This window comes from Mustela erminea, chromosome 12, assembly GCF_009829155.1.
Source record: "Mustela erminea isolate mMusErm1 chromosome 12, mMusErm1.Pri, whole genome shotgun sequence".
Taxonomy (NCBI): domain Eukaryota; kingdom Metazoa; phylum Chordata; class Mammalia; order Carnivora; family Mustelidae; genus Mustela; species Mustela erminea.
Genome location: NC_045625.1, coordinates 3,862,575 through 3,890,361, shown reverse-complemented (window position 1 = coordinate 3,890,361; position 27,787 = coordinate 3,862,575). Strand labels below are relative to the sequence as shown.

Sequence of the window (27,787 nt, the reverse complement as noted above, 5' to 3'; positions counted from 1 at the left end):
CCGAAGGAGAGAAACTCGGGGACCGCAGCTCATCAGTCACGTACGCAGTTGACAAGCGTGTGGAGAAGCACCCTGTGGGGGTGGAGATGAGGGGAGGCTGCGGCACAGTGTCACGTGAGAGGTCAGGTCCGAGAGGGTCGTCCGCGGTCAGCGGGCGTCAGGCGCTGAGCCCTGGCCAGGGCATCGCGCAGAGGACCGGCTCAGCCCCCAGGAGCTGTTCGTGCTCGGCTTAGCCAGCTCGGCTGCTGTCACAAACTGCCACAGACGGGGTGGGCCAGGGGGACGGGGGCTTAAACCGCACACATGTGTTTCTCACAGGTCAGGGTGCCGGCCCCACTGGCTTCTTGGTGAGGGCCTTTTCCCCAGTTTACAGATGGCTGGCTTCTCCTCGTGGCCACACACGGTGGGAAAGGGGCGAGCTAGCCCTCTGGCCTTTTCTTCGAAGGGCGCTAATCCCATTCAGGGAGACTCTGCCCTCATGACCTAATCACCTCCCAAAGGCCCCCCCCTGCCAAAGCCATCACGCTGGGATTAGCTCTCAGCGTACGAGTCTGGGCGCCAGGAACGGTCAGCCTCAAGTCCGGAACGAGTCCTGCTCCCGCTGTCCTGCCTCCCCCACGGGGTGCTCTGTGCCTCCTATTGTCCTGTGTTCTGTTTCAGTCCCTCCTGGCTTCCTCCCTCGGGCATCCCGAATGCCAGGGCAGGCATGGGGGGGCTGCGGAGAGGTGAAGCCACCGGCTCACAGGGCAGCGTGGCGGGGGTCCTCCTTCTGAACCAGTGCCCCCGGGGAGGGGCTGCCGAGGGGTCCTGCCGGGGCCTCCTGCCTCCCTCACTCACCCTGCTTCTGTTGGAACCGTGAAATAGACCAGACGCTTGCGATTTCTTTGAAAACAAATTGGAGAGCGGAGATGGGAGATGGCGGCGTCGGAGCGAGGAAGCGCATTCTGTTCTGTTCTCATCTGCCCAACCTTGTCAGGTCTTAGCACTCTGCCACTTCCCGTCCCCAGCGGCTGCGGGCGGGGGCGGTGGGGGGGGTCACCGCTGGGCGGTAAAGGGCTAGCCCAGCTGGTTGGAATGTCCGCACCCTCCCCGGTCCGAAGAAAAGACCAGGGGCCCAGCTCCTCGGAGGTAAACCTCCAGCCTCTCAGCCCGTGGCAAGTCCTGCCTGATGAGAACGTCTGGTTTAGCCGGGGTTGAGCTGAGCCCTCTGGGCCAAGCTAACAGTGTGACTTATGGTGGGGCCCTCGGGACACATGGTGTGGGTTCGAGCCCTGGAGGGGCTGGAGACTAAGGTCAGCCCTCCTACGGGTGATCAGCCTGTCCGTGTGACCCGCTCCCAGTAAAAGTCCGGACACGAAGGCTCAGGCAAGCTTCCTTGGTCGTCAGTGCTCTGCCAATGGTCACACGTCAAACCTGGGAGAAGTACATGCGAGTCACACAACCCCTGGGGGAGAGACAAGCCCTGGCTTCTGTCCGTGTCTGTAAACCACGACCGGGAGAACTGCGGCTTTTCTGAGATCTGTGGTGCCTTCCGGTGAGTCACGGAAGCTGAAGATGGCCCTGGGACCCCCGCAAAGGGAAGCCCAGTGTTTGGCCTCTGCTCATCCCCGAAGCCACGGCACGGGGCCAAGGGACAAGGTAACGTTATTAGCTCTGTGGGCCAGAGTGGGTCCACCCAGTGGACCGGGATGTAGCTGACCTGGGGGGTGCGCTCTGGCCAAAGCAGGGGTGCCTCCCCCCTCCCCCCACGCCGTCGCTCTGTCGGTGCTGATGGCCCTGGGTGTGCGTCCAACCCTCCAGACTTCAGAAAGTGCCCCCTCGGAGATCAGTGGATTCCTCGAGTCAGCAAAACCCTACTGGCTTTTATTACTTTGAGCAAAATAACATTCGCTCCTGAAGAAGCAAGAGCTGCCCATGAGGTCTGTGGACCGGAGGTGTCCTGTTCGAGAAGATTCGAGGGACAAGGGACAAGACGCGGGAGGCGCCTCTGAGGCAGGTGGGGTGCGCACCGGCTTGGGTGGCAAGGACAGAAGTCCCGGCTGAGGAAGAGAGGCCTGGGCCTGGCCCTTTAACACCCGGATGCCGGAGCTCATTTGCATTTAGATCTCCCGGCTCCCTCTTTTCATCTAAAGACAAATCCTCACAAAAGGCTGCTTAATTAGACCAAATTAGATTTCCGCTCAGCAGCTTGTCATTCATTACAAAATGCTGTTCTTTTTCTATTTTGGTAATTACAGGCCGGTCTGTACGAGTTAGTAAGCATTCACTCCAGCCGGCGAGTCTGACTAGCATTCCTGATTCTGTGCGCAGAAGAGGAAAATTATTCAGTTGCACCAAATCTGTCTATTTTATAAGTTGGATCAAGACCATCGCCGGAGTCTTTTACAATAATGAGTATTCTCCGTCTTAATTCTTTAATGATGAATTGTAGGAGCAGCCCAGAGCTTGGTAATTTCCAAGACTAAAAGCTAAGTACAAACAGATTTCACATGGAGCAATTAGGCCATATATTTGAAATCTTCACCTGAGTTATGCAGCCCTATTGGTGTAAGAAGCCACCCATTAAATCATTTATAACACAGCCCCTCATCCTCCCTTAATATCGATCAGGCGTCGTGTGCACTGAGCGCCTTCCGGGGAGCGCCGATCTCTTTCCCACCACGCGTTCCCTCCTCCGAGTCCGGAGCCGTAGATGCAGACACAGGACGGTGAGGGCACCGGGAAGGCCTTGCAGGCCTGGGCTCGGTTTGGCCGATCCAGGGTCTTCAGGACCACATGCCTCACGCGCCCTCCGCCCGCTGCCCTCGGCGCAGCTCAGCATCTAGACAGCGTCCCACGAGTCAGGGGTGGTTCTCAAAGTGGCTGCCGCGTGTGCTGGAGAAGCCATGGGCGGGGGTGGCCCAGGCGGCTTTGCTGTGGTCCGTCTGGTTGAGGGCAGGCGGCCAGAGCCCGTGCGGCGGGTGGAAGCGGCACAGGCCCCATCGGGTCTCTCAGCGTTGCCACTTGTCCCTGTCCCATGAACTTACCGCGCGAGGGGCCCCGTGGGCTCTCCTCACACGCGCCACCAGCTGACAAGCGGGAGTGCGGACACTGGGCCCAGATCAGGCTGGCTCCGAAGCTCTCCCACGGGACTGTCCTGCCTTCCCAAACCAAAGACCTAGACACGCGGATCTGGGGACACAGACCCAGGTGTGCTCCAGAGAAACAACGGCAGAGCCGGATGGAGCCCTGGGAATCAGCCAGCTGTGCTCTACAGATGGGATCGCGGAGGCCAGAGAAGGGGAGAAGGAACCTCCTCAGGGCTGCCCTCCTGGACTGACCCTCTCCTTTGTCCGCTAGCCTCCCCCCAACTCCTGGTTCCTGTCATAGCTGCAAGGCAGGAAACTGCCCGGCTCTGGGGTTCCCTCTGATTCCAGAAACAGCAACCTTCCTGTGGGGCCCCCTGTGGGGCAGGGCTGGCCTTTTCCCCTTTTTTGCCCTCAGAACTCCACTTCCCTGGAGAATCTGGGAACTTGTTCCCTGCCCCAGACAGGCTCGGCCTGGGAACGAGCCCTGGAACCTGTGTCCAGAACACAAGCCACCGGCATTACTCACTGGCACTCGGTCGCATGAGCATTCCCCAAGTGTGTGTTGAAGACCTACTGTGCGCCAGGGACTCTGCGCTGAGCGGGACAGAGCTGACCCGGGCTCATGCAACCGGTGGGCGGCTGAGCGAGCTGTGGCCGAGACCTCGACCCCATTGGTCAGCTAGAGCGAGACGGGTCCAGGGGAGAACACATGAGATCACGTCACCGAGGCGTCTACCTCGGGGCTGCCGAGTCCGGGGCTTTCCCGAGGCAGTGACATTTAAGGCAGGAGTCGGCGCGAGCCCAGGAGTGGGTGACGGAGAGGTGACTGAGAGGCGGATCTACGCCCAAGAGGTTTCCTTCTCACAGCAGGCTGAGACTCGTTAACTCAAAAGCCCTTCGGTACCCACTTTTACATATCCAGCTGTTTTAAAAAGAGCCCAAACAAGCGGATTTCTAGCCATTTAGGGCCTGCGTGCTTTGCCTTCAAGTGACACCAGCAGCTGCTAGCCATTAAGACAGAGCCTCGTGTCTGTAAGACTCCAAGCTGCTGCTGCCCGCTGGAGCCTGGAGTGCCAGAGGCCCTGCCCTGCTCACCCGGACGCCTGAGCCCCTCTCGGAGGCCCTCCTGCCAGAGTTCCTGTGCCCTCCTTCTGGATGGGGGCCCCTCACCCGTAAGCCTCTGGACAGCCTCACCCTGTGAAGGATTTCCTTTGGGTACATCCCTGCCCAAGGGGCAGCCCCTAGAGCTTGTGCATTAATGCCTCTTGAGGTCAAATCTTTTCCCTCCTTGATCAGCTCAAACCCCTGCACTCACTCCCTACACTCTGTCCTCTGCAACCAGATTATCATCCATCTCTGTTTGTTCCCCGGGGCCCTGCACCTCGCCAGCAGCTGCCACTGCCTGTCCTGGAGGAGGAGGTGTTGCTTGGGTTCCTCACATCACCTTCTGGGCACGGCAACCCAGAGCCAACCAGAAAGCAAGCCCACAGCCCACGGAGGGGGAGCAGGGGGCCCCGTCCCCCAGCCCCCCAGCCCCCCAGCCCCGTGCGGCCATCAATAGCCAAACTTATTAACAGGCTTCCTCCCCCGGCCTCTTCCTCCGCTTCCGCGACCCGCTCTGCTAACAGGTCAGCTGCCATTTTGTGTTAAACTCCTTCTCATTTATTACAATACCAGTTTTTTATTGACATGGAAATAAAACTTACAATCAATGAGATATTATGAAATATACATCAAAACAGAAGTCACCGGAGCTGGCGTTTTCATCTGTTCTCGGGAAGGAACAAGGGGGGGGGGCGGGAAATACTGAACATTTTTCTTCCCTGTTACATGATGCGATTTTCAATGAATCTATAAAGAAAATGAAAACATAAATAGAGTAACCAAACAGAATGATCCTTGCAGCTGTCAAAACTTAAAACAGTTCAGTTTCCCTTTGATTTCTGTTTTAAGTTTTGAAAAGTACATAGATCATTCTCTGCTTTTTCTTTTTCTTTCTTCTCTCTCTCTCTCTCTCTCTCTCTTTTTTTTTTTTTTTTTTTTTGGTGGGGAGGCTCCTTCTTGAGTCTGGTCCCTCTGTAGTCCTGGGTCCACTGGCTTTGACCCTTGGCAGCTGGAGAGACTGAGTCACCGGATGAGTATGTCGTTTATCCGTCCAGCCAACGGCTCCCTGTCGGTGGGGCGGCCCCCGGTCTGCTGCTTACTTCTCAGCAGTCTGGAAACGTGCCCCTTTGCTTGTTGGACGCTACATCAAAGTGGGTGCAGAGGTGTTTCTTCCCTTTACGGAGACAGCAGTGTGCTGGAGAAGGGGAGGGAGGAGCCCGTCCCAGCAGGTGCGCACCTACTGCGTGCTCTGTGCCCCTTGGCACCTCGTCTCGGGTATCTCGTCTAAATCTGGTCTTTCCACTCGAGGTGGGCGTGGCCGATGACAGACGGAGACCCCAGCAGGTCCCCCAGTCACACGGTGAGGACGATCAGAGTCTGGATTCAGACCCTATCTGTCTGCACTGGGTGGACCTGGGGAGGACCCCCCTGATGGCCTCGCCCAGGGACTCTCATTTTTCTCTGAAAGACGTAGAGCCCACTCTTCAGAAGAAGCCTGATGTGGAGACGCCCATAATAAAACACGGATCTTAGCGGCCGTCTGGCTGGTTCAGGAGGAGGGCTGCACGCTCCGGGGACCCTCTCCTTGCCGTCCACCTCAGGGAGCCAGCACTTCTCTGTGAGCCAGGGGAGACGCGTGGCAGTTGGTGGGAAAGTCACTGATCTCCTACGGTGTCTCCCAGTGTGAACAAGGCAGGCGCCGCGGGGAGCAAAGTGGATGGACACCAGCTCTCAGGTCTCTGGACTCCCAGTCCAGGGCTCCTCCTTGCCCACGGCAGCCTCCCAAAAGTAAGGCCACATGAGGCCCAGGCGGGATGTGATGGGAAGTAGAACCCATCAAGTCCACTGGCCCTTGGTCAGCTTTGGAACAACTACCTCGGGAAGACCGAAAAGCCTCTAACAGACGTGCCTTCGCCAGCTTCCGGTCATGCAGCCCACCGGAGACAGTGATGAGGCCACACGGCCCACGGCTAAAATCCTGCAGTTCCCGCTGAGACACCATCCACCCCCAGCCACGCAGCCGCGCCTCCTTCAGGTGGAGCGAAGTTTCCAACGCCTTCTGCTGCTGTGGGATAGACATTTGCGTTTCTCTCCCTTCTCGTCCCAAAGAGAGAAAAGAATTTCTTAAGTTGCTCGGGTGGGAGGCATGGCACATCCTTCCTGCGAACACACTGATTTTTTTCTTTTTATTGAGGCAACATTGACATAAAATTAACCATTCACCATTTGTAAGGGGACAGTTCAGCGGTATTCAGCACACGCAGTGTCACGCGGTCACAGCTCTGTTCCAAGACATGTTCATCACCCTAAAAGGAAATCCCATCGCCATCCCCCTCTGGCCCTGCTCCTGGGCAATCACTAATCTGCCTCCTTTCTCTGTGGATTTGCCGATTCTGGCCATTTCATGGAGACGGAATCATACACTGTGTGGCTTCTGTGTCCGGCTTCGTTTCCCTTAGCATAACGCTTTCAAGGTTCGAGCGCGGTGCAGCGTCTATAAGGACTTCATGCCTTTTTTGTGGCTGACTAATAGTTTACTGTAGATCTAGCACATTCTGTCATCTGCTCATCGGCTGACGGACAGCTGGCTGGTTTCCATCTTCTGGCTACTGTGAGTAATGCTGTTGTGAACCTACGTGAGCTTGAACATCTGCTTTCAATTTCTTTGGGCGTTTACCTAGGACTGGAAATGCTGGGTCAGCTGGCAACTCTGCTGAACTCTTCGAAGAGCCATCAAATGGACATAGGAATATTCCAGCTGCTTCTCTGTTGACACGAATGCAGAGCTGTTGGTAATTCGAAATAGCGGTGAGGCCAATGAAGACCACTAGCTCGTTATGCCCACTTTTTAATTAAGAACCTATGCTCACAGTTTGCCCTGTGTTATGAAATGCTCCAACAAGCCTGTGAGCCGGGGACTCTCAGTATCCCTACTTCACAGACTCAGAGGTTAAGCAATTTGCCCAAAGTCACAGGGAGTGGAGAAGCTGGAATTCCAACCCAGGTGGTTTGGCCCAAGATCGCCAAACTGTTAATGTCTCGGGAACGTTCCAAATGATTTCCGTTTGGATCCGGACTGCCACAGGGTAAAGGCTGGCAGCAGTAGCTCTCCGCTCCTAATGATGCCCGGCTCAGACTATTCTGGAAACAAGCTGGCCTTCCTTGAGCCTGCCCCAGCGGTGGGCCTCTGGAGCGGGCCTGCCGGGGACCCCGCCTCAGACCCCACTGCGAACCACCCCTAAGTCGCAAAAGTGATGTCTGTCTGGAAGAGCGTGACGCCGAGGGACTTTTCTCCACGGCATTTAGCTTTATTCCTTGTTTCTTCAGAAAACAGTGGGTTCATCAGGCCCTGCTCTGTGTCCACCGTGGTTCGAAGTCACCACGTTCACTCCTCTCAGCCGCAGACTGGAGAGGTGGTGTCATCTGCCCATTTCCCAGATGAGGAGCATTGGGGCACAGGCCGCATGGGTGTAAGTGGCAGAGCCGGTCTGAGAGCCATGCCTGTGAGCAGAGGTGATCCTGGCCGCCTTCCTGGAGGCACCGTCTCTTTGAGGAGCCCTTGGTTCTGCCTGGGAGGAAAAGTTTCTGGGACAATGAGACCCCTCAGAGAGCAGTGTGTGGCGTCCATAATTCCGATGACACCGGAGCCAGTTTCTTTTGCTTTCATTAAAACAAAACAAAACAAAACCCAGATCATGGTGTTTTCTCCTTCCAACATCTCACGTTTGCCTTTTTCAAAACGCTGCGCATTTCCCCCTCATCCACCTAACCCTGCTGTTGAGTTACGGGTCCCCGGAGGCCGCGGGCTCGGAGCGACGCATCCATGCACTTTGCTGTCACCGACTTCTCCGAGTGTAATCACACATGAAGCTAAGTAGCAAATAAATCTCTCGCTCTCATAAGCCGCACAGCGAGATCATGTAAATGCAAATGAAGGACCTGGCTTCAAGCTGTCGGCGGGGGAGGGGAGGGAGCGCGGGGCCCCGTCACCGTGACCGCCTCACCGGCAAGGCCCATCCGTCAGCTGCAGGAACGGTCCTGGCAGCTCCGAGGGAGAAGGGAGCCCGGGCCGCCCCAGGGAGATGCAGGAGCCAGGCCAGGGGCGGCAAAGCACAGGCAGCCCGGGACGGCCGGCCGTGAGAGCAGGGGTAGCCCAGCAGGTGCGGTGGGGACTCCCCGCAGCCTGAGCTGGAGACCCACTGGGTAACCCCAACTCTAACTCCAGCAGCAGCAGAAGCCACACACACTCAGTGCGCCCCGGGGAGGAATCACAGGTGAGGAAGCAGTGGCCAGAAGCACTCGGTGACTTGCCCAAGGTCACACGGGAGGCGGCAGAGCTGGGGCTCAGTTCCGTGTGACATTAACAAGCCGGCTCCCTGGATCCTTATGCTCAGCCCGCGGCACCCCCCATCCCGGGGCAGCCAGCTCGGTCCCCATTATAACCCCTGCCATTGTACTAATGCGGGACAAACCCGTAACTGTGGCCCTTGGCAGGTGCACAGGAAATAGAAACGCGTGCTTTAACTCCACCTTTTGACTCTTTCATTAATAAAAGAGAACGCTCGGCACCCTTCGGAAGGTCCCTATGTCTAACTACACACCCTCCTGCAATCGGTTCCGTTGTGTTTCCTTCCAGTATTTTTTTCAATGAAGCTTTTTTAAAAAATACAGTTGTAACGGTAGTATATGTAAAATTCTGGATACTGCTGGGTTTTTTTTTTTTCACTTGACATTATTTTATACGCCTTTGATCATATATGGATGTGGTCCTCCTATGTGAGTCTTTTTAGGATCATTATTCGGTGTTCAACTGCCACTCTCACACAATGTACATGGTTCAAAGAATCTGGCTTCTAAGACGGAGCCGGAGTCCTTTGATGCCTAATGCACCTTATTTCACATGATTGTTTATCTGAGGTTCTCATTATGGAAATAAATAAATATCCTCTATGCTAATCAGGGTCGCAATTTGCATTTATATTGTGCTTTTCATTCGAGGATCTTAAGTTGTTTTATAATAATGAACGATCCCTCCATGAGTGCCATGGTATGGGGTGTGCATGTGCACGCCCGGGTATAGCGACAGACAGATATTTATTTAATAACTACCAGGCAATAACTGTGGGATTTCATGTAACTACACTTGAATAGCATGCAGGAAAGTGAGTGGAGGCTTTTCAGCCGTCGGACAAACACTCGTTTCGTTCAGATGCTGGGCTAGAGGGTTAATGAACTACATTCTGTCTGGCAGGGGCCAGTGGGAGGGATTCCACTACGGGGATTTCTCTGGCGGGACAGAGTATCCGCAGGAGGGCTAGATCCCAGGCACTGGGCTCCCAGACCCAAAGCCCGTCTTGGAAAATGCCCAGAGTTCATTCGTCCAGAGTCAGACCCAGTTCTGGCCAGCCAAGAAATCAAGGCAACTCATCTCCCCCGCCTTCCCCTCTTGGCTGGGAAACAGGGGCTGGTTAAGAATTTTCAAAAGTAGATCAGGTGGGAAATTCTTAGACTAGAAGTGCAAGGCCAGCTCACTTGTGAAGCTGTTCTGCGGAGAACTGGCTCTGGCAAGGCTCCAGGGCTAGGGGCTGTCCTTCCGGCACGCAGGTGACTTCGGAGCAAGGTGACAGCCTGAAGGGACCACCCCCTGGACTTTCCCCGGAAGCCCCCGTGGTCCTCCTACCAGGGACTGGCGCACCGAGGGTGCTTCTTCGGGCTGGGAGGGGAGGGTGCCGCCTGCCCGGCCTGGTCCTGACCCATGATCCGGGGCCGGTGTCCAGGGCCTGGTCCTTCATGCAAGCGTCGGAGGGAGCTGTATGTCGTGCAGAAGGAGCCCAGAGAATCCCAGGACCCCTGGGACGGGGAGAGAGCTGGTTTTAATTAGAGCTGAGAGACGGGAACTAAGGTAGCAAGGGATGACATCTTAATGAGGTTTAATGAAGCTGTCTGCTGATGGGGACAGCTGTCACCCAGAGCTGTATTCCAGCCAAGCCACTTTGTGACAGAGCAAACTCGGAAAAAGGCACAGTTTGAATGCTGCTGAGGAGGGCGGGGTGGTCTGATGCAGAGCCCGGATCCTGCTCCCGCCTCCGAGTGCCTCTTGACTCGAGCACCTCGACGGCCGCGAGGGAGCCCGGCTCCTGGGCTGTATTTCGGTAGCGTCCCGTGGTTCACGCGTCCCTGCAGTGCGAAGCTGAGGGTGCCTGTTAAAGGACCTTGGGGATTTTGCAGGAGCTGCCTTAGAATTCTGCCCTCAGACACAGGAAATGCCCGGGGGGTGTATAGCTGCAGGCAGAAAGGGGTTCACCGGTCCCTTCTCTTCCTGAGCCTCAACTTCCCCACCTGTCCACTGGTGATGACGTGACCTCCCTCAAAGAGCTGCTGGGAGGCCGGCTGTGGGGTCGGCACATCTGAGAGAGCTGAGTGTTACCTCGGCTGCTGCATTTAATACCAGGGTGGCCTTGGGCAGGTATGAACCTGCGGTTTTCCCATCTGTGAAGTGGGATTGGCAGGGTTCAGGGAGAAGCAGGAGAAGCTCTCAGGACGGTGAGTGCTCAGTAAAAAGGTTTCCTAAACGAGAGCACATAACATGAGCTCTTGGCAGGAAGGAGGTGCTCAGTAAGTGTGAATTGTCTTCCTCGTCCCTTTCTTTACTTCTGCAGCAAAGAGAGTGTGGTGGTTCCGAGGGATCCCGGTGTGGGGAAGGTGCTTACAGCCTTCACATGGCCCAACAGCCCAGCCATGCCATCTGCCCCAGGACCTTTGCACATTCCAGTCTGAGAGCTCTTGCCTCTGGGATGTCTCTCATCCTGTTCTGAGCTGGGAGGCAGGTAGCTTGGGGGACCTGAGTGGCTAATCAAAGCTGAGATGTGTGGCCAAGCTCATCGATTTCATGGATATCAGAGCAGGGTTGCTATGGCAAAGCAGGGGATCAGCAATTACCTTGCATTTCAATAGCAGCTGATCTCAGATGTCTGTCACGACTCACTTGCCTGCATCTGGAAGTTCAGGGTCAGGAGCTCTGAGCACCTGCTGGCTTCACACAGCTCCCCTGAGGTGCCCAGAGACCTGCAGCACTCTCTGCCAGGCAGCCTCTGTCTGTAGGCTTCTAGAAGGCCTCTGTGCTCAAGCGGGGGAAGGAGGCCCAGATCAGCGCCAGGCTCTTCCACCTCTGGCTCAATGCTCCTTCCTGCTTCCAAGAGGCCCCTCAGAGAACGCTTGGCTCCCCACCCCTCCCTGGCTGACCCATTGGAATCCTCTTCAGGTCAGCTGTCTCCACAATGCTAAACCAAGGTCCGCGCCTTTCTTTCTTTCCCTGCCCACTTTTTCCTGACACGGTCAGGACTTCCCATTGTGCGTGCAGGTCACATCAGGCCTCCTGGGTTTTCTGAAGTGGCAGCTCTTCCCACAACCCCAAAATATACCTGAAGACAGGGACTTGACCTGGGCCCTCCTGGGCATAAGGCTAGCCTGTGTGGGAGGAGGGGCGGTGCCCGGAAGTCAAAGCCACGCCCCCCTGCGTGCGGGGCAACTTGCCTGCAGAGCCCCGCCTGGCGCTCGTGGGAGGGTGAGGAACCGTTCATGCCCCCTGCCAAGTGGGTAGTTCAGAGCCAGCAAAGACCGCGTGGAGTCAGAAGTGGGTTCGAATCCTGCCTTGTCCGCTCACGAGCTCTGCGTCCAACAAGGCCCTAAAGCTGTCTGGGCCTCTGTTTCTCCACCCAGCCGGGACAGTAGGAACAACTTTGCGGGATGATTTTCAGCATTAGCGGGGAAGGAGGTGAAGGAGCCTGGCGCGTGGTCACCGTGATTCCGGGGGTCACTGGGGTCAGCGGCGTTGGCACAAGGCGGGCCGGTGAGCTCATCTCATCAGTCACCTGGGCTGGTCATGGGTGAGTCCGCTGCTCCTCTGGGCATCTACTTGTGGACACAGGGGCCCCAAGGCACTTGACCTCTAGACCTAAAGGACCGAGCTGCCAAGGGCCGATTTCAAGCATGGGAGTTTTGGGGGGTGGGGGGAAACCCAGGAAAAGGTCAGGGAGCACGCCTGCCCTACTAGCCTGGACAGATGCTCTGCGCACAGCTCCATGGTGTTCCGGACATCGGCCCTGGGACCCTTTGGTGTCTTACAGGTGGCCCTCTTGGATGCTGGGGGGAAGCAAGGCCAGCTGCAGGGCTGTAAGGCTGAACCCCCTTCCCTGCTGAACTCTCGGGGAGCTCTACCCATTCCCTTTGGCGGGTACTCCAGTCTGGAAAAGTTAGAGCAAACGACAAAACCAACACTCGGGGAATTCTGAATGTGAACCCAACGTCACAGAAGCACATAGCAGAGAGCCCTCCGGGACCTAACAAATGGCTTTTGCGTGGCTACTGCTGTTTCTCTCGTGCCGGGGCCTCCATGACGCTGGCGTGAAGGGGGGGCTCTGCGTCACTCGAGAACACAGCGCTCTTTCGATCTGTGGCCAGACGAATGGGTTCTGAAGGAGGCCAGCAGGCAGGACCCACATCAGGCCAGGAAGCAGCGGGACCAGCACCCCCGAAGCCCCCTTGTGCTGCTCTTAGCCGCCACCCAGCCCCAAGGGCACCTGAGTGCATGTGCCTTGCGTGTCTGGCTTCTCTCATCCTGCGCTCCATGTGAAAGCTGCCGTGTGGTTGTATGTGACTATGTCTTCATTGTTGCTGTAGTGTGGGATTTCCTAGCCTCAGCACTATTGGCATTTGGGGCCAGATAATTCTTCAATGTTGAGGGTGAGGACTGTATTGTGCCTGTAGGATGGTCAGTGGTATCCCTGGCTTCCAGCCATCACATGGAAGGTAGAACTCCTTCCCAAATTATGACAACTCAAAATGTCTCTGACATCCCAGAGGTGTCCTTTGGGAGGCCAAAACTATCCCTGATTGAGCATGGCAGCTGGGGAGTGTTCGAAGGAATGAATATGTCACAAGTTTTTTTTATCCACCTATCGTGGCCATTTGAATGGTTTCCAGTACTTGGCTATTAGGAATGGAGGCGCTGTGAGCGTTCTTAGACATGTCTTTGTTGGACATGGGCACTCGTTTCTGTTGGGTGCCCAGGCGGGAACTGGGTTGGGTTACCAGGTAGGCATATGTTTAGCTTCAATAGATACAGCTTTCAATAGATACAGCTTTCCACGCTGGCTGTTTTTAACTTCCCACCGACTGCGTCTATATTCTGGTTGCTCCACATTCTCACCAAGAGCATTGAGTTTTTACTTTGCATTTCTCAGACGTTACACAACTTGATATATGGGTCTTGGCCACTTGGACATCCTCTTAATGAAGTGCCTGTTCAAGTCTCTTGCTCACCCTTCTGTAGGACTGTCTGCCTTTTTTTTTCTTATTGATTTGTAGCAGCTCTTTATATATGATGGATAAGTCTTTTGCAAGATATATGTATTGTAAATATCTTCTCTCACTCTATGGACTTAGATTTTTAGAGCTAGAGGCAACCTGTGCTTGGTACAATTGACTAGTGTTACTTTTCAGTTGTCCGTTTTGCAAAACAACACATTTCCTAGGGGCAAAGACTGTGAGTCTGCTTTGTTCACCTCAGAACCCCCAACACAGGGCTTGGTGCACAGTAGGCACAAAATAAATATTTATGGAGTGAAAGAATGGGTAAACCTCCCATTGGGATGTTTCTTGCAGCCTAAGGCTTCAAAGTCTGTGGGCAGTCGTTGATTTCCGGGGAGCTCTTGGTCAAAAGCGCAGAGACAGGCACCTGCCAGCTTCTCTGCTTCCCTGCCCCACCCCCCGAGCACCAGCGTAACAGCCAGCGCCTGAGTCTGTCTGTCGTTCCTTTGCCAGCTGGAAATCTGCCCACCTGCACCTGCCCTGAGGTGGGGGGCTCTCCTGGAGAAGCCACATTTTAATTAACTTCCCCTGCAGTCACCGGAGAGGCCAGATCATTTTCATAAACAAATGAGAAGCCAGATCTTTGTCTGCAGCTCAGAGTGAGTCTTGCAGAAGGAATTCAAAGCAAACCACGAACCACACAGCAGAGGCTCCGTGCGGCCGCCTGGAACCCCGAGCTCTGTCCCTCTCAAAGGGGGACGGGCCTGGTTTTGAGATGGGAAAGAAGAGGCAGAGCAATGTGTAGAAGAGAACGGATGGGGTCTCCAAGGAGGCATTTCGTTCGTTCATTCCTTCCACCCTTATTTACCAGCGTCTGTTGTACGCTGCGCACAAGGATAAAGGGGTGAGACTCGGGGGAGGAGGGGTCAGGGGAGGAGGGGTCGGGAGAGGAGGGGCAGAATCTCTACACTTTCTTCTCAGTTTTGCTGTGAACATAAAACTGCTTAAAAAAAAAAAAAAGATCTATCTTTAAAGAGCTTAAAAACATTAACCTTAAAACAGATAAAGACTGAGAACACATTTTACCAGGGGAGACAGACATGAAGCTGATCGCTATGCAATTAATGACTTAATTACGCCGCTTTGTCATTTCTAATGGCTTCACTGATGTACAGTTCACACGCGGCACAATTCACCCAAACAAAGTGCCCAAGCCCGTGGCTTTTCGCATATTCCCAGACTTGGGCAACCATCACCATCGTGGGTTTTAGGGTCCCTCTCAGCCATCACCCCGCACCCCGGGCATCCCATTCCCATCTCCCTCCCAGCCGGAAGCCACCACGAATCTACTTCCTGTCTCCATGGACTTGCTGTCTGAGACATTTCACGTCAGTGACCTCCAGCGATATGTTATCCTCGGTGACCGGCTCTCTCCGAGTGTAAGCGTCATACTGTCCAAGCCCATCTGTGCCGCAGAGGTACTACTGTGTGATTTTGAAAGTGCCCTGTAGGTAGAGCTCATGATGCCATATGACAGGGAAAGTTGTCTGGACTGAAGGCAACCTGGGAGGGCTTCCCAGAGAAAGAGGTTTTTAATCTCAGGCATTTATTGAGCACTTGCAATGTGCCACCAGCAGAGGGAAGACGACACATGTCATGCTTCTGGCTGCGTGGGAATTTATAATCCAGGCATGCTGGCTCGTGGGTCTTTGTTGAACTAGTGGATCTGAACGTGGGCTGGAGATAGACGGCTTGGGTTCAAATCCCGGCTCGGCCACTTGCTGCTGTGTGGCTTTGTGCAAACTGCCTGACTTGTCTGTGCCACAGCTTCCTCATCTGAGAAATGGGGTGGCGATGGGGTCCACCTCACAGGGGGGTTGTGAGGACCCAGCACGAGAAGCCTAGGAAGGACCAAACACTGTGTCTGGGACTCGGTGGGAATCCAGCCAGGGCTCGATAAAGCTGAGAAGGAGATGATCTAAGTACCATACAGGGTAGGACCTCTGCCTCGGGAGCCGCTCACTCCTCTGAAGGGGGCGGTGTCGTCTACTCTAATGACTTAGAGCCCTGGCGGGGGGCCAAACACACCGGCATGTGAAACCCATCCTATCCCTTGGGAGCCAGGATCACGACCGTCTCTCTAGGCATCGGCTTCCCTGTCTATAAAATAGGGGAGTCGTGCGGTCGGTGATAGGGCAGTTTTGTTCCTACAACCCCCTTCTGGGGGACAAGGAGGAGTCTGCCAGAGAGACCCAGAGAGTGAGGAACGCTGTCCAGCCACTGGGAAGCCACTGGGAAAGTGATAGTGGGCCTTGTCCCCGTAGCCCCACGGCGGTGAGGATTCGAGAAGGCATCGATGTCCCCGTGAGCGGCAGGGACCGGGATACAAGCCATCTTGGATAGGAATGAAGAGTCAGGTAGGGGAGGTGCCGCTCCGTCCCCCGCGGGGCCTCCGTGCGCGGATCTCTGACCCAGGCACGTCCCGTGGCGAGTGACAGCCGGTCCCAGCCAGGCAGATCTGGGCTGGGTCGCCCAGTGCAGCTGCTCGGGGCGGGGACTTGTCCCTCCTGCTCCGCCAGACAAACGCGCCTCCTCTGTCAAGACCTCAGGGCCCTCCTGATTGAACTGCTCGCTCGTCCCTCGGCACGAGCACCCCGGCAGGCTTCTCCAGCGCGAGTCTCTGGGCCCCGCTCAGGGAGGGCTCTGCCGCCGCGCCCTCGTGGCCCTCCAGGTCGCCCACAGGGCCTGGGCCCCCGCGAGCGTCCAGTGACTCCTGTTGCTGACTTTGTCCTGTGTGGTCGGTCGGGGGTCCCGCTGCTCACTTCTGCTCTCTGTCTTTCCCCAACAGGCTGAGCTCGGGAAGCCCCGAGAGAGAAGCTGCAGTTTGCCGGGACTTGATTTTAATTATGGACTCTACACCCGGGGACTGGATGGAGGCGTCCCCGCAGGTGAGCCAGCAGACTCTGCAGCCCCAGGGGACCTGAGCTCTCAAGCCAGGCAGGGGGCCGAGATCCGGGGACAGAGCCAAGAGTCACGGGGTCTCACGTGCTGGTCCCACGGCACGATTCTGGTGGAAACCACAGTCGGGGCTTGGCCGAGACGGGGGTGTCCAGGCAGCGTCCTGGTCGAAGGTAGCAGGGAAGTAGCCCAGGCCCCAGCCGGGGTGGAACACAGATCCCGGGCCAGACTGTGCTCTGCACGGTGTGAGCTTCGAGCACAGACGGGCTCAGCGCCAGCCCTCTGATGGCCCCGAGGAGGTGAAGGCCGGACAAACCCAGCAACTCAAAGGTTGCTCAGGTGCCCTCTGGGATCTCGGGGAATCCTGGCCCCTCCTTCCCAGCAGGCCAAGCAGGGCTGTCCCGCAGCGGGCTCTGGGTTGACGGGAAGGGACGCATGCTCCAGCTTCTTCTCAGTCAGGTGTCCCCGGTGGCTTCACCTCCCAGACTGACCGCCGCTCCATGGTGCTGTCTCGCCCTGCCCCCAGCCATCGGACACTGGAATGTGTTTAAGCAGCAGCCCACCTGCCCCCATGAGCTGACCCGGAACTACATCGCCATGAACCGGGGGGCAGTGAAAGCCGGCCTGGTCACCGCTCGGGAGAATTTCCTCTACCGTCAGCTCAACGACATCCGTATAAGTGACCAGGAAGACCGGCACGTCAAGAAGGAACTGCCCTCTCTCCCGCCAAATATGACGTTTGGGACCCCGGCACGGTAAGGGGGCTGGCACTCAAGGTTCTTTGCTTCACCATGGGGCGGGAGGGCGCTCAGAGGTGTCTGAATTAGGGAACAATGTGGGGCTTGACCTTTGACTCCAGGAAGGGGTGAGTGTTCCAGGCCTGGTCAAGCAGTGTTTCTCACAAACGTCGGTCCCAGTGATGGGTTCAGCAGCAGACACATAACCCATGTCCCAACTCTGGAAGGCAAGACATTCTACAAAAGCAGAATGTGGTTGCGTGTCATCAAATCTCCAATCAAACTGCCTTGATTTTTTTTTTTAGTGGAATTTACTGGCTTATACGATTGAAAAACTCTGGGGTAGAGAGCTTCAGGCATAGCTGGATCTGGGTAATGGAGAGATGTTACCAGTTTAACATCCTGTGCTTCCCAGTCCTGGCTTCATTCTCTGACACACTCCCTCCTCATGTAGCAAAATTACCAGGAACAGTTCCATTCTTGGCGGGAAGGGCACAGGAACTTCAACAGAGACTTGAGATCAAGACTCCTTGGCCCACCTTCAGAGCTTTGCCTCTCCTGGAACTAACCACACCAAGAAGGGGTGACGAAGTACACTGATTGGCCAGTCTTGGGTCTCATGTCTGCCTCTCAACCAGCTGCCGAGTCCGGGAGTTTCCGTGACCCTGATGGGCCAGGCCAGATCCCCTGCCCCTTCTGGGAGGGGCTGGGGGGTTGGAATCAGTCTCTGCAAATCGACAGGGGCAGGTGGTGGAAGACATGCAGAAATCAAGGTTCTGACCCCACAAGGAGGAGAATGGAACGCAGCAGCAGACGGTTGATACAGCAATGCATCCTCACCCAAACGATGCCACCGTACAAACCTCACAAAAACTACTGGCATGTATGCCTCATACCATACAAAGAAACAGAAGTGCTCGCAGCTGCCAAAATGGCCTGGGACCTCCAGCTGCCCCAAGCCCCACCTAGACGCCCGAAACCGAGGAGCCAGTATCTTGGTCCGTCTGTGTGGACCAGTCCCTTCCCCGCTCCCATGCCACTCTTTCCAGACATGTCACTTCTTCAGGCTCTGCCCCGTGCTTTATTTATTTATTTATTTATTTGTGGTTCCTTCTTTATTTTTAATTGTTCTTCTCATTGTGTTTTATTGTGGTAAGATGCGCTACTTTTACATGTCCGGTTCGGTGGCATGAAGTACATTCCCATTGCTGTGAACCACCGCGACCATCGTCTCCAGAACTTTCTCTTCATCCCAGACTGAAACTCTGCCCCGGGGAGATAGTATCTCTCTGTTGCTCCCTCCCCTCAGCTCTCGGTGGCCGGCGCGCTGCTTTCCATCTCTGTGATTTTGAGACGGCAGGTGCATCCTCTAAATGGAATCATGCAATATTTGATCTTCTGTGTCTGGCTGATTTCATTCACCGTAATGGCTCCGAGGTTCATCCAGGTCCGAAGCAGGTGCCCGAATTTCCTCCCTTTTGAAGGCAGAAAAATATCCCAGTGTATGTACACACCGCATTTTGTTTATCCGTGTATCCGTGTACCCGTGTATCCGTGTACCCATGTATCCGTGTACCCGTGTGTCCGTGTACCTGTGTATCTGTGTATCCGTGTATCTGTGTGTCCGTGTATCTGTATACCCGTGTATCTGTGTATCCGTGTACCTATGTATCCGTGTCCGTGTGTCCATGTACCCGTGTGTCCGTGTGCCCATGTATCCATGTATCCGTGTACCCGTGTATCTGTGTGTCCATGTGTCCGTGTCCCCATGTGTCCATGTGTCCATGTGTCCGTGTGCCCGTGTATCCATGTGTCCATGTGTCCGTGTGTCCGTGTGCCTGTGTATCTGGGTACCCGTGTGCCCGTGTATCCGTGTCCCCGTGTACCCGTGTACCTGCCGGTGGACACTGGGTTACTTCCACCTTCGGGCTCTTGTGAATCGTGCTGCTGGGAACATCGTGTGCAAACGTCCATTCGAGTCCCTGTTTTCAGTTCTCCGAGGGCATCTGCTCACGAGTGGAATTGCTGGATCATACGCGATTCTAGATTAAGTTTTTCAAGGAACTGCCAGCGTTTTCCACAGCGAGAGCCACAAGGCTTTCGTGCTTTTCCCTGACTTTTCTCTCGACCCTACGGAGCAAAACCCACTTGGCCCCAGAGTCCAGACCAGCATCTTCTCTACGGGAAGCTCTCCCAACTCCCACGGACATCTCTCCCCTGAAAGGCATTTCTGCTCATCAGCCTTCCAAACCGGGACTGTGACCCTGAAGACACACTGGAAAGTCATTTCTGGACTGGATTAACTGATTGTCTGCTCATCATCCTCTGCCCACCTTTGAAGTGTCTGGGAGCAGCTCTGGCTAGGAGTGAGCCTGGGGTTCTAGTCCCAGCCTGGTCACCAGCTGTTTCCCCTCGAGGCTTCCGGTTCCTCATCTGTCAGTGGGCTGTCACAGCACTAACCGGACATCCCAGGGTTCCGGGATTATGTCTGGTCTCTCTGTCAGTCTCCTTTGTCTTTAAAACCCTGTGCAGGGGGTCTGGGTGGTTGCTTGCCCAGCCAAGGCACGGAGACACGAACCAACCTTCCCGAAATGGGTTCTCAACCTGATGTGCTGATGTTTAAAAACATAGGGGCACCTGGTGGTACAGTCGGTTGTGTCTGACTCTTGGTTTCGGCTCAGGTGGTGACCCCAGGGCCCTGAGATCGAGTCCCCCATCGGGGAACCCTCTCCTTGTTCGCCTCCCCACCACTCCCTTTCTCTCTCTCCGGAAAGAAATGAATGAATCTTTGAGGAAAAATTTTAGAAGACACAGAACATTAGCCATCACCTAGTTCAAAGCCCTTATTTTAAAAAAGAAAGCAGGGGCGCCCGGCTGGCTCAGTCGGTAGAGCATGTGACTCTTGGTCTTGGGGTCACGCGTTCAAGCCCCGTGTTGCCCATACAGCTTACTTTAAAAAAAGGTAAAAAAGTAAAATAAATAGGAACACCTGGGTGGCTCAGTCGTTGGGCATCTGATGCTCGGTTGCAGCGCAGATGGTGATCGAGATCGAGCCCCGCATCAGGCTCCCTGATCGGCGGAGAGTCTGCGTGTCCCCCTCCCTTTGTTCCTCACCCTCTCCCTCTCTCTCTGAGATAAATAAATGGAATCTTTAAAAAATAATAAAATAAATAAAACCAGAAAGCAGAAGTGCAGAGAAGCGAAGAGATTTTCCCAAGCGTGTTGTGGCCGGACAAGCGCCAGATCTGGAGCCCCGCGGGCAGACTCCCCGTGCAGTGCTCGTGGCTCCTCTCCTTGCCTCCCCGGGACTGAGGGACGGTGCGGACGCCCACAGTTTCTGATCCTGGGGGGCTGTTATTCCATGTACAGTGGAAAAGCTCAAGTCAGCTGGGCTCCGAAAGGACATCCATTATCATCTGGCTTTCAATATAAAATCTTAAATTGCTATAAAGCCGAGTGGCGACAATTCCAGGGGAAAGACGTGATGAAGTACCGGCCAGATCTTCCGTGATGGTAAATGGTCTCTGCATATGCAAATTGAATGGATTTTAAAATGGTATTTAATGACAATTTTCGTAGCAGACGTTAACATTAATTGCACAAAAATGAAAATGCTGCATTAGGTTGCTGTTAGCAGCAAATATCGTGGCCATAAAGCTTTATCTTTATCAACAGCAGCCTTTTCTCATGTGACAGGGCAGCTCAGCAAATTGCAAGCAAAAGGGCTTTTACAGAGCAAAAATATCCCCCAAAGCAGGCCCAAATCAGCATCAATTCCGCTTTATTTCTTCGTAAGTGGAGGTTAAGTGGTTGCCGGAAAAGCTTTTACCAAGATGCCCGGCCTGCGTGCACAGCCCCTCCACCTCGCCACGTACGTGCGAAAAGCATTTAAAAGATGAGCGCCCCTCTCCATAATGGGGCTATTACTTTAAAGTTATGGGGCCGAGGCCCATTTCCTAATGATCACCTTTTACAAGCCTCGATTGTATTTATTTCTTTACTTTAAAAGCATGTTAAAAAACCAAATCTGATTACACACGACTACCCAAGGAGTTGTTCGGGCGATTTGGTCCAATAAATAAATAGACAAAGAAACAAATGACTGCCATTTACTCACAAGTACAGATATGTTAGCAAAAATCATCAAGTCCCCTCTCGGACTACATACATGGAAAACTCACTCGAAGCTGGGCACGCAGCCGAGCACGCCAAGGGCCGCACAGGAGACAAGTCCGACCCCAGCTCTGCCTCCTGCCCCCGACGTCAAATCCTCTCGCCCTTTATGTATCTTACGATGGACAAAATCGCGGGTATGAGGGGCGGCACAGGCCTCCACCAGCCCGCCCTCTCAGCCCCCCGTACCATATGGGATCCAAACCCCAGTTTGGGCTTATTCAATCAGTCCCTTTCCAGTGAGCGGATTTGGTTTCCAGTCTACACCGATCTGTCGCAGATTGTCACTACATCGGAAAGGTACATTTCAGTGCATGAGCTGCCGTGGCTGAAAGAAAGTGGGGCCCTACGCAATGTTCGGGAAGCAGAGCCCGTGCGGACTTGCGGTCGAGAGCGGGGGCCACGGCCAAGTCGCCCCCCGGCCATGTTTCCCCCTGCGGCACTTAGAAAGTTTGAACGAGTTGCCACATTTGAAAAAGTCAGGGGATTTCATATACAAACCTGGATTTCCCGCTTCTCCTACAAAGTCAGAAGCCGGGCGACCGAGGTCAGCACCCCTGCCTGGCCCCGGGGGCTGGCGCTGGGAGGCAGGGCCCCGCTCGGACAGAACCCATGCGTGCTCCTGCATCTATCCGTCCGCACTTGGCCTGGCTTCTCCCTTTTTTGCTATTTGTCTGGTCCTGGTGGACACCGAGTTTGCAGCCCCTCCCATCCCCGTGTAGACTGGCCATGCCGATCCCTTGGGGAACGGCTCCTTCCTTTCATCCTCTGATAGAGGTGGCGGCACCACGAACCGACGCGGCCCTGAGCTGAGTTTACGCGGCAGGCAGCCCTTTTGTGCACGAAATCGCTAATACTAATACCATTCCTACGAGGCAGGTATCCGGCCTCGACGTATGATCCATTTCTCAGGCCAGGAAAGGGGGTGCAGCTTCGGGCTACAAGGTGGCAGAGCAGGCTTTGCACCCCGTCTGGCTGGCCGGCTTTGAAGACCACACCTCTCGGATCAGGCATCTGGAGAGAGCCCGAGCGCGATGGCTCTCCCGTCTCACCGTCAAATCTCAGACCTCAAGTCAGGGAAGGATTTTAAATTCTCATTACCCGCATGCAGGGCCGTAACACAGATCTCCAAGCATGCTGTGACCCAAGGTCCACAGACAGATATGTCTGGAGGCCAGAAATGTAACTATTAAAGAAGCACTTAATTATTGATGCATTTTAATAAGTGTTTGCAAATGTTCACATGCCCTTGGCACATCTTAATTGTTACTGCTCCTAATTGGTCCAGGATTGTCGACGGTGGGGCGTCAGGGATGCGGGGAGGGGAGGGGCAGCAAGCGGTGGCCCAGCTGGTGCTCCTGGCAGGTTCTAGGCACCCAGGGCTCGGCCACTCTCCTGCCTGGGGAGCCTCGTGCCACACGCAAGCAAGGACAGCTAGCAGGAGGATCTATCCCTCCATGGATGGCAAACAGCACGCCCGCCCCCCCCGCCACGCATGTCTGTGTCTGGCATGGGCCGGATGAACAGTAGGAGGCCCCTGCTCTGAACTCACAATGCCAACTATGTTATTGTTATAATTGAACGCCTCCCAGGCACCCTCTCCTTAAATAACTCTGAACAGCTCAGTGAGTGCCAGGCTGGGACTCTCCCGTCCCATCGTATAGAAGAAGAGACAGAGGGTCAGAGAGGTGAAGTTATTTGCCCCTGCCTCTGCACTGGGACGGGATTTGGTCTGGTCTAAACACTAGGGATGGTGTCTGTGACGGTGACCTGCCTGCCTAACGAACATGAGACACGGGTGGAGATGCCACCTACGCTTTCTCTGCTCTAGCGGGGGGCTGAGACAGAATCCGTGTCACCTATATGTATATGTAGAGAGAGAGTGGAAGACCACCCTGTCTGGATTTTTCTTAAAGCTTTAAACTTACTCTGAACACAATGAGCTACCCTTCCGATGGGCCCCTCCCCTTCCCTCCCCCTTCAGGGGCTGCCCACATCCTGACAAACAAACTCCTCGATGGGGCACCCAGAACCTTCACCGCACTGCCTGCTCTGTGCTCCTCAGCATCCCCGGTGCTGACCACAGGGCCTTTGCTGAAGAGGTCCTCAGTAAACACTCACCAAATGAACCCACAAATAAAGGGCCACTTTGGAGTCTGAATGTGAAGCCGGTAGCAATGTGCAACTCTGGCAGAAAACTTGGTTCCTCCACCAATTAGTCTGGCTTAGACCCACCAACCCCCGTCCCGGTGCTGAACGCATTCAGACCACGGAGAAATGAGAAGCACAAGAAAGGCAGGAAGTGCTACCAGTCCTCCGTCTGTCTGCGCGGCTGCCCGCCCAGCTATCAGACGCATCAGCAGCCTGACAGTGACAAACCTGAAGGATGGAGAAATTTTACAGGCGGTTAAAAAAATGTTTGCTGCCTGACAGGTTTTTTGAATCTTTCTGCCAAGCTGATTTATTTTACAAATTTACAATGGGCCCATCAATCACGCTGGGTTATTTTGTTCCTCCCAGAGCTGACGGCCAAAATCCAAGCCGCCCACCCAAACTCCTATAAAATAATAATAAGACCCTTCCCAGACGACCGACCCGGGGATCCACGACAGTTTCTGAATGGGGAGACCCACTCCAGATTTATGGGTGGCCGGGAAGCCGGCTGAATGAACCCGGCCTGACCACCAGGGGGAGCGTGTGGCTCTCGCAAGGTCCCCCGCACCTGAGACGCACATCCCGCCCCCCCGAGAAACCTGGCCCACCTGCTCCCGCCGCTGACAGTTACTAGCTCTCTGCTTTCCTGGACACTCTGGTCTGGAGGCCAGGGACAATGCCAGTTTTGTTCACTGCTGCTTCGTCAGAGCCTGGCACACATAGGAGCTCCATAAGTATTTGTTGAGGAGAAATATGGTCCAGGACCTTTGAAGGCTTTGAGACGGAGTCTTTGAAACTAAACACACACAGTCCGTTTGAGGCCAGAGGAGGCGGTAAAGCCAGAGTCTGCTCTGTCCCCTGTGCTTGATGTTACGAATCAATATCAATAAGGCTGCCTTGAACAGTGAATGTGTCCCTTGGCCTCGTTACTAGAGGTAGCAAGTCCAGAACAAGGGAGGTGACCTTCCCACTCTATTCTGATGCTCAGGTCACACTTGAAGCATCAACTTAAAAAATGTGAAGCATCATACGTTCAGGGAAGGCCCATAAACAGGAAGGGGTCCAGAGATAGCATATGGGGGTGCTGGCATGAGGGACAGAAACCACCGTGTACCAGGAACATGACAATAAGTGAGGACAGTGGAGGGGCTTTGTTCTCAGAGCCTTGAGAGAACAAAACGAGGACTGGTGTGTGTGTTTGGAGAGCGGGACTGTGGTTCACGTGGCAGAGCCCTCAAGAAACAGCAGACGGGTGCACCATCTCGTTAAACCCCTCCAACAGGGAGGGACTATCATCTCCATTTTATAGATGAGGAGACTGAGGCCCAGAGAGTCCCTTGCCTGAGGCCACATGGTCAGTTGGTGACAGAGCCAGGATTTGAGCTGCTGTCCATACCCACAGACTGCAGGCTTCCAGGAGGCTGAGCCAGGGCCTGGATGAGGAAATCATCTTTCAACATCCTGAACCCCGTCCGCAAGGCTGTCTGTCTCCAGGCGCGTCCTCGGCCGAGGGAGGCCATTTGCAACAGCAGGGACAGTGGTCAGTGCTGCTGCTTGCGAGCTCTCCCCGGGGACCAGGCTTTCCACAGAGTGACTCAGCATGTCCTCACGGTGGCCCACCACCTCCACTGACCCGCAGGGAAACAGGGAAACTGAAGCAGGGAGAGGTTATGTCCCTGTAGCAAGAGCTCACAGGTGATAGCGGAAGCCTGGGTGTTCGGGTTCAGATGGTTTACTCTAGACCCTCATGCTCAGGGAGGTGTTGGCTGACACCCCAGACCTATGCATCACTGCCAGGCCGGGTCCTGGGACACCCCAAACTGGGTCCGACAGGGGCCCGTCCTCATGGGGAGCCTGCTTCCGTGGACCTGACCCGGGGGCCTTTTGTTAAAAGAGGCCCAGGCAGGGAGAGTAGCTGGGGGGCGGTGTGAGGGGACCCACCCTCTCCCCGCTTCCTCTCTGGGACCCCCGCCCGGCTGCGTCTGCTCCTACCTCTCGCCCCTCCCCAAACTCTGCTCACTCCTTCCTCCAAGGCGGCTTTGTTGCCAGAGCCAGGAATGAGACATTTTTCATGCTTTGCCTTTTTTCCCTCTCTGCTCTCCTGCGGCCCAGACAGAGATTTATTCCCGGCCTGAGGCTCTCGGCATTCGGAGCAGGGAGGGCTCAGGGAGGCGCTGATGGGCCCATAATGGATAGGGCCGTGCTCCCCCGGGGCCTGGCCCTCCCGAACCCCATCCATCAGGAGCGGCTCCGTGCCAGGGTCAGCGCTAACGAGGCCGCAGGCCGCTCCCCCTCGGGGCCTCCCCAGCTCCCGCTCTCCCACTTTTGATTTTTCTAGAGCTGGGCCTCGCCTGCCCGCATCAGTGGGCAAAGCGTGGGAGTGGGCCTGGCGCCTCGGCCTCCGTAGCCCCAGCCTCGACACAGCTGGAGGGTTCGCTGGGCTGTGCCTGGCTCTGCCCCTCAGTGACACGGTGGCCCCTCTGACATGGGGGCACGGAGGAGCCGGTCCCACGGGGAGAACCAGTTTCGAGCCCAACACAGCACCCCAGCCTGCTGCTGCGCGAGACCCCCACGCAAAAGAATTCAGAGCCTACAGCGTGTCTCTGAGCATGTGCTCAGGGGCCAAGGCCGTCCCTTTCCCTTTGGAGGCCAGATGGAGGTGGCCTTTTGTTCCAGAAAACCGGCTGCCCTGCAGGTTCCAGTAATAATAATACTAGCTTCCACCTTGCTAGCTCCTCTGGGGCCGGGCACAGGGACAGACCCTCCATGCCCAGCCTTTCCCCTGACCTTCAGAATGACCCTCGAGTAGCAACACTCTTTCTACAGATGGGGAAACTGAGGCCCAGAGATGCTTGTCTGTGATGGCGTGGCCAGAGAGTAGGATTTGACCTTGGAGGTCCTATCTGTCGCTTCTGTCCTGTACTGTGTGCTCACTCAGGGCCCACCTGTGCTGGGTGTCACGCCGGGTGTTCGGGATACCAGGAGGAAACGGGGCGCAAAATGAAACAGGACACACGTTGTTTCGGTGGGAGGGGAGGGTGGCGGAAGGCGCAGGGAGACTCTGGGCCCCGCCTGGTTTTGCTCACTGCTGTATCCCCAATGCCTAGCACAGGCCCAGGACATAGTAGGTGCTCAGTGAGTGCTGGTTGCCTGACTGGAAGAGGAGAAGGGTTGGCTTGCTTGTGATCGCTCCCCAGCTGGGACACAGCCAGCACGTGAGAGGAACAACTTCCCTGGGCTTGGACCTGCTGGGCTCTGGGCTTTGATTATCAGCTTCCTGGGGCTTCTGGAACAGATCACCACCAACCTGGTGGCTTCACACAACAGAAGTGTATTCCCTCCTAACGTGGAGCCGGAAATCCAAACTCAGAGTGTCACGGGGCCCCCTTCCCGCCGAAGGTTCTAGGTAAGAATCCCTCCTGCCCTCTGGTGGCCGGGGCGTCCCTGGGCTCATGGCTGCGTCCTCCAGCCTCAGCTCTCGGCTCACACCGCCTCCTCTCCGCGTGTTCGGGTCTCTCCCCTTTTGTCTCCAACAACGACACGGGTCCCTGGATTCAGGGCTCACCCCAATAATCCAGGGTGATCTGACCTCAAGCTCCCAAAGCTAGTTACGTCAGCCAGAGCTCCTCTCTGACTTCAGGTCACACTCATGGGCTCTGGGGTAGAAAGAGGACGTATCTCTGCGGGGGACACCCACCGGTCGCTCTACTGTGGTCATCAGGGCATCTTCCCGCAAAGTCAGAAAGCCGCGCACTTGAGGCACCGTGGGGCTTGGGGGGAACTTCTTTGTCGGGAACTGAACTGTTGCTTCGGCACGCGTGTTCCTGTTGTCTTGTCACGTGCTGCCCGTCCCGTGTTTGTGGAAAATAAGAAAGTTCGCAATCAGTCAAGAGTTTTAATCAGCCGAAAGATGACAGGTATCCGTGCTTTCCGGAGGAGCAAAATTTGGCCACTCCTTTCTTCGTATTTATTAGGAAACTCTCCAAAAGCGCAGAGAAGCTCAGAAGCTTTCGTAACTAACTCCACGGCTCCACACTTGGGTTTCACAAATTTTACCCCCAGGCTGTATTTGCATCTGAGCCCTTATTAGAGAAATAAAATAGACCAAATGCAGCTTGAAGCCCATTCTCAGCCCCTCCTGGCCCCACGCCCTTCCCTCTGCCCCCGGGGGACCCTCCTGAGGTTGGAATATGCGTCCTGTCCTCTGGGTTCGCCCATCTTCATTATGGCGCTAGGCGGCCATCAATAATGCGTATTTAGGTGTTCATGTGGCTTCGAAACTCG

General features: G+C 55.3%; 1 protein-coding gene across 1 annotated transcript in view; it reads left to right on the top strand.

The window, feature by feature from the left end:
• Positions 1 to 27,787, top strand: part of CFAP77 (cilia and flagella associated protein 77) — a 124,572-nt gene that overhangs the window by 55,706 nt on the left and 41,079 nt on the right. Inside the window, exons 2-3 of the mRNA XM_032308112.1 lie at positions 16,330 to 16,429; positions 16,966 to 17,194. Of these exons, the coding sequence (XP_032164003.1) occupies positions 16,330 to 16,429; positions 16,966 to 17,194 (329 nt within the window). The remainder of the gene's footprint in view (positions 1 to 16,329; positions 16,430 to 16,965; positions 17,195 to 27,787) is intronic.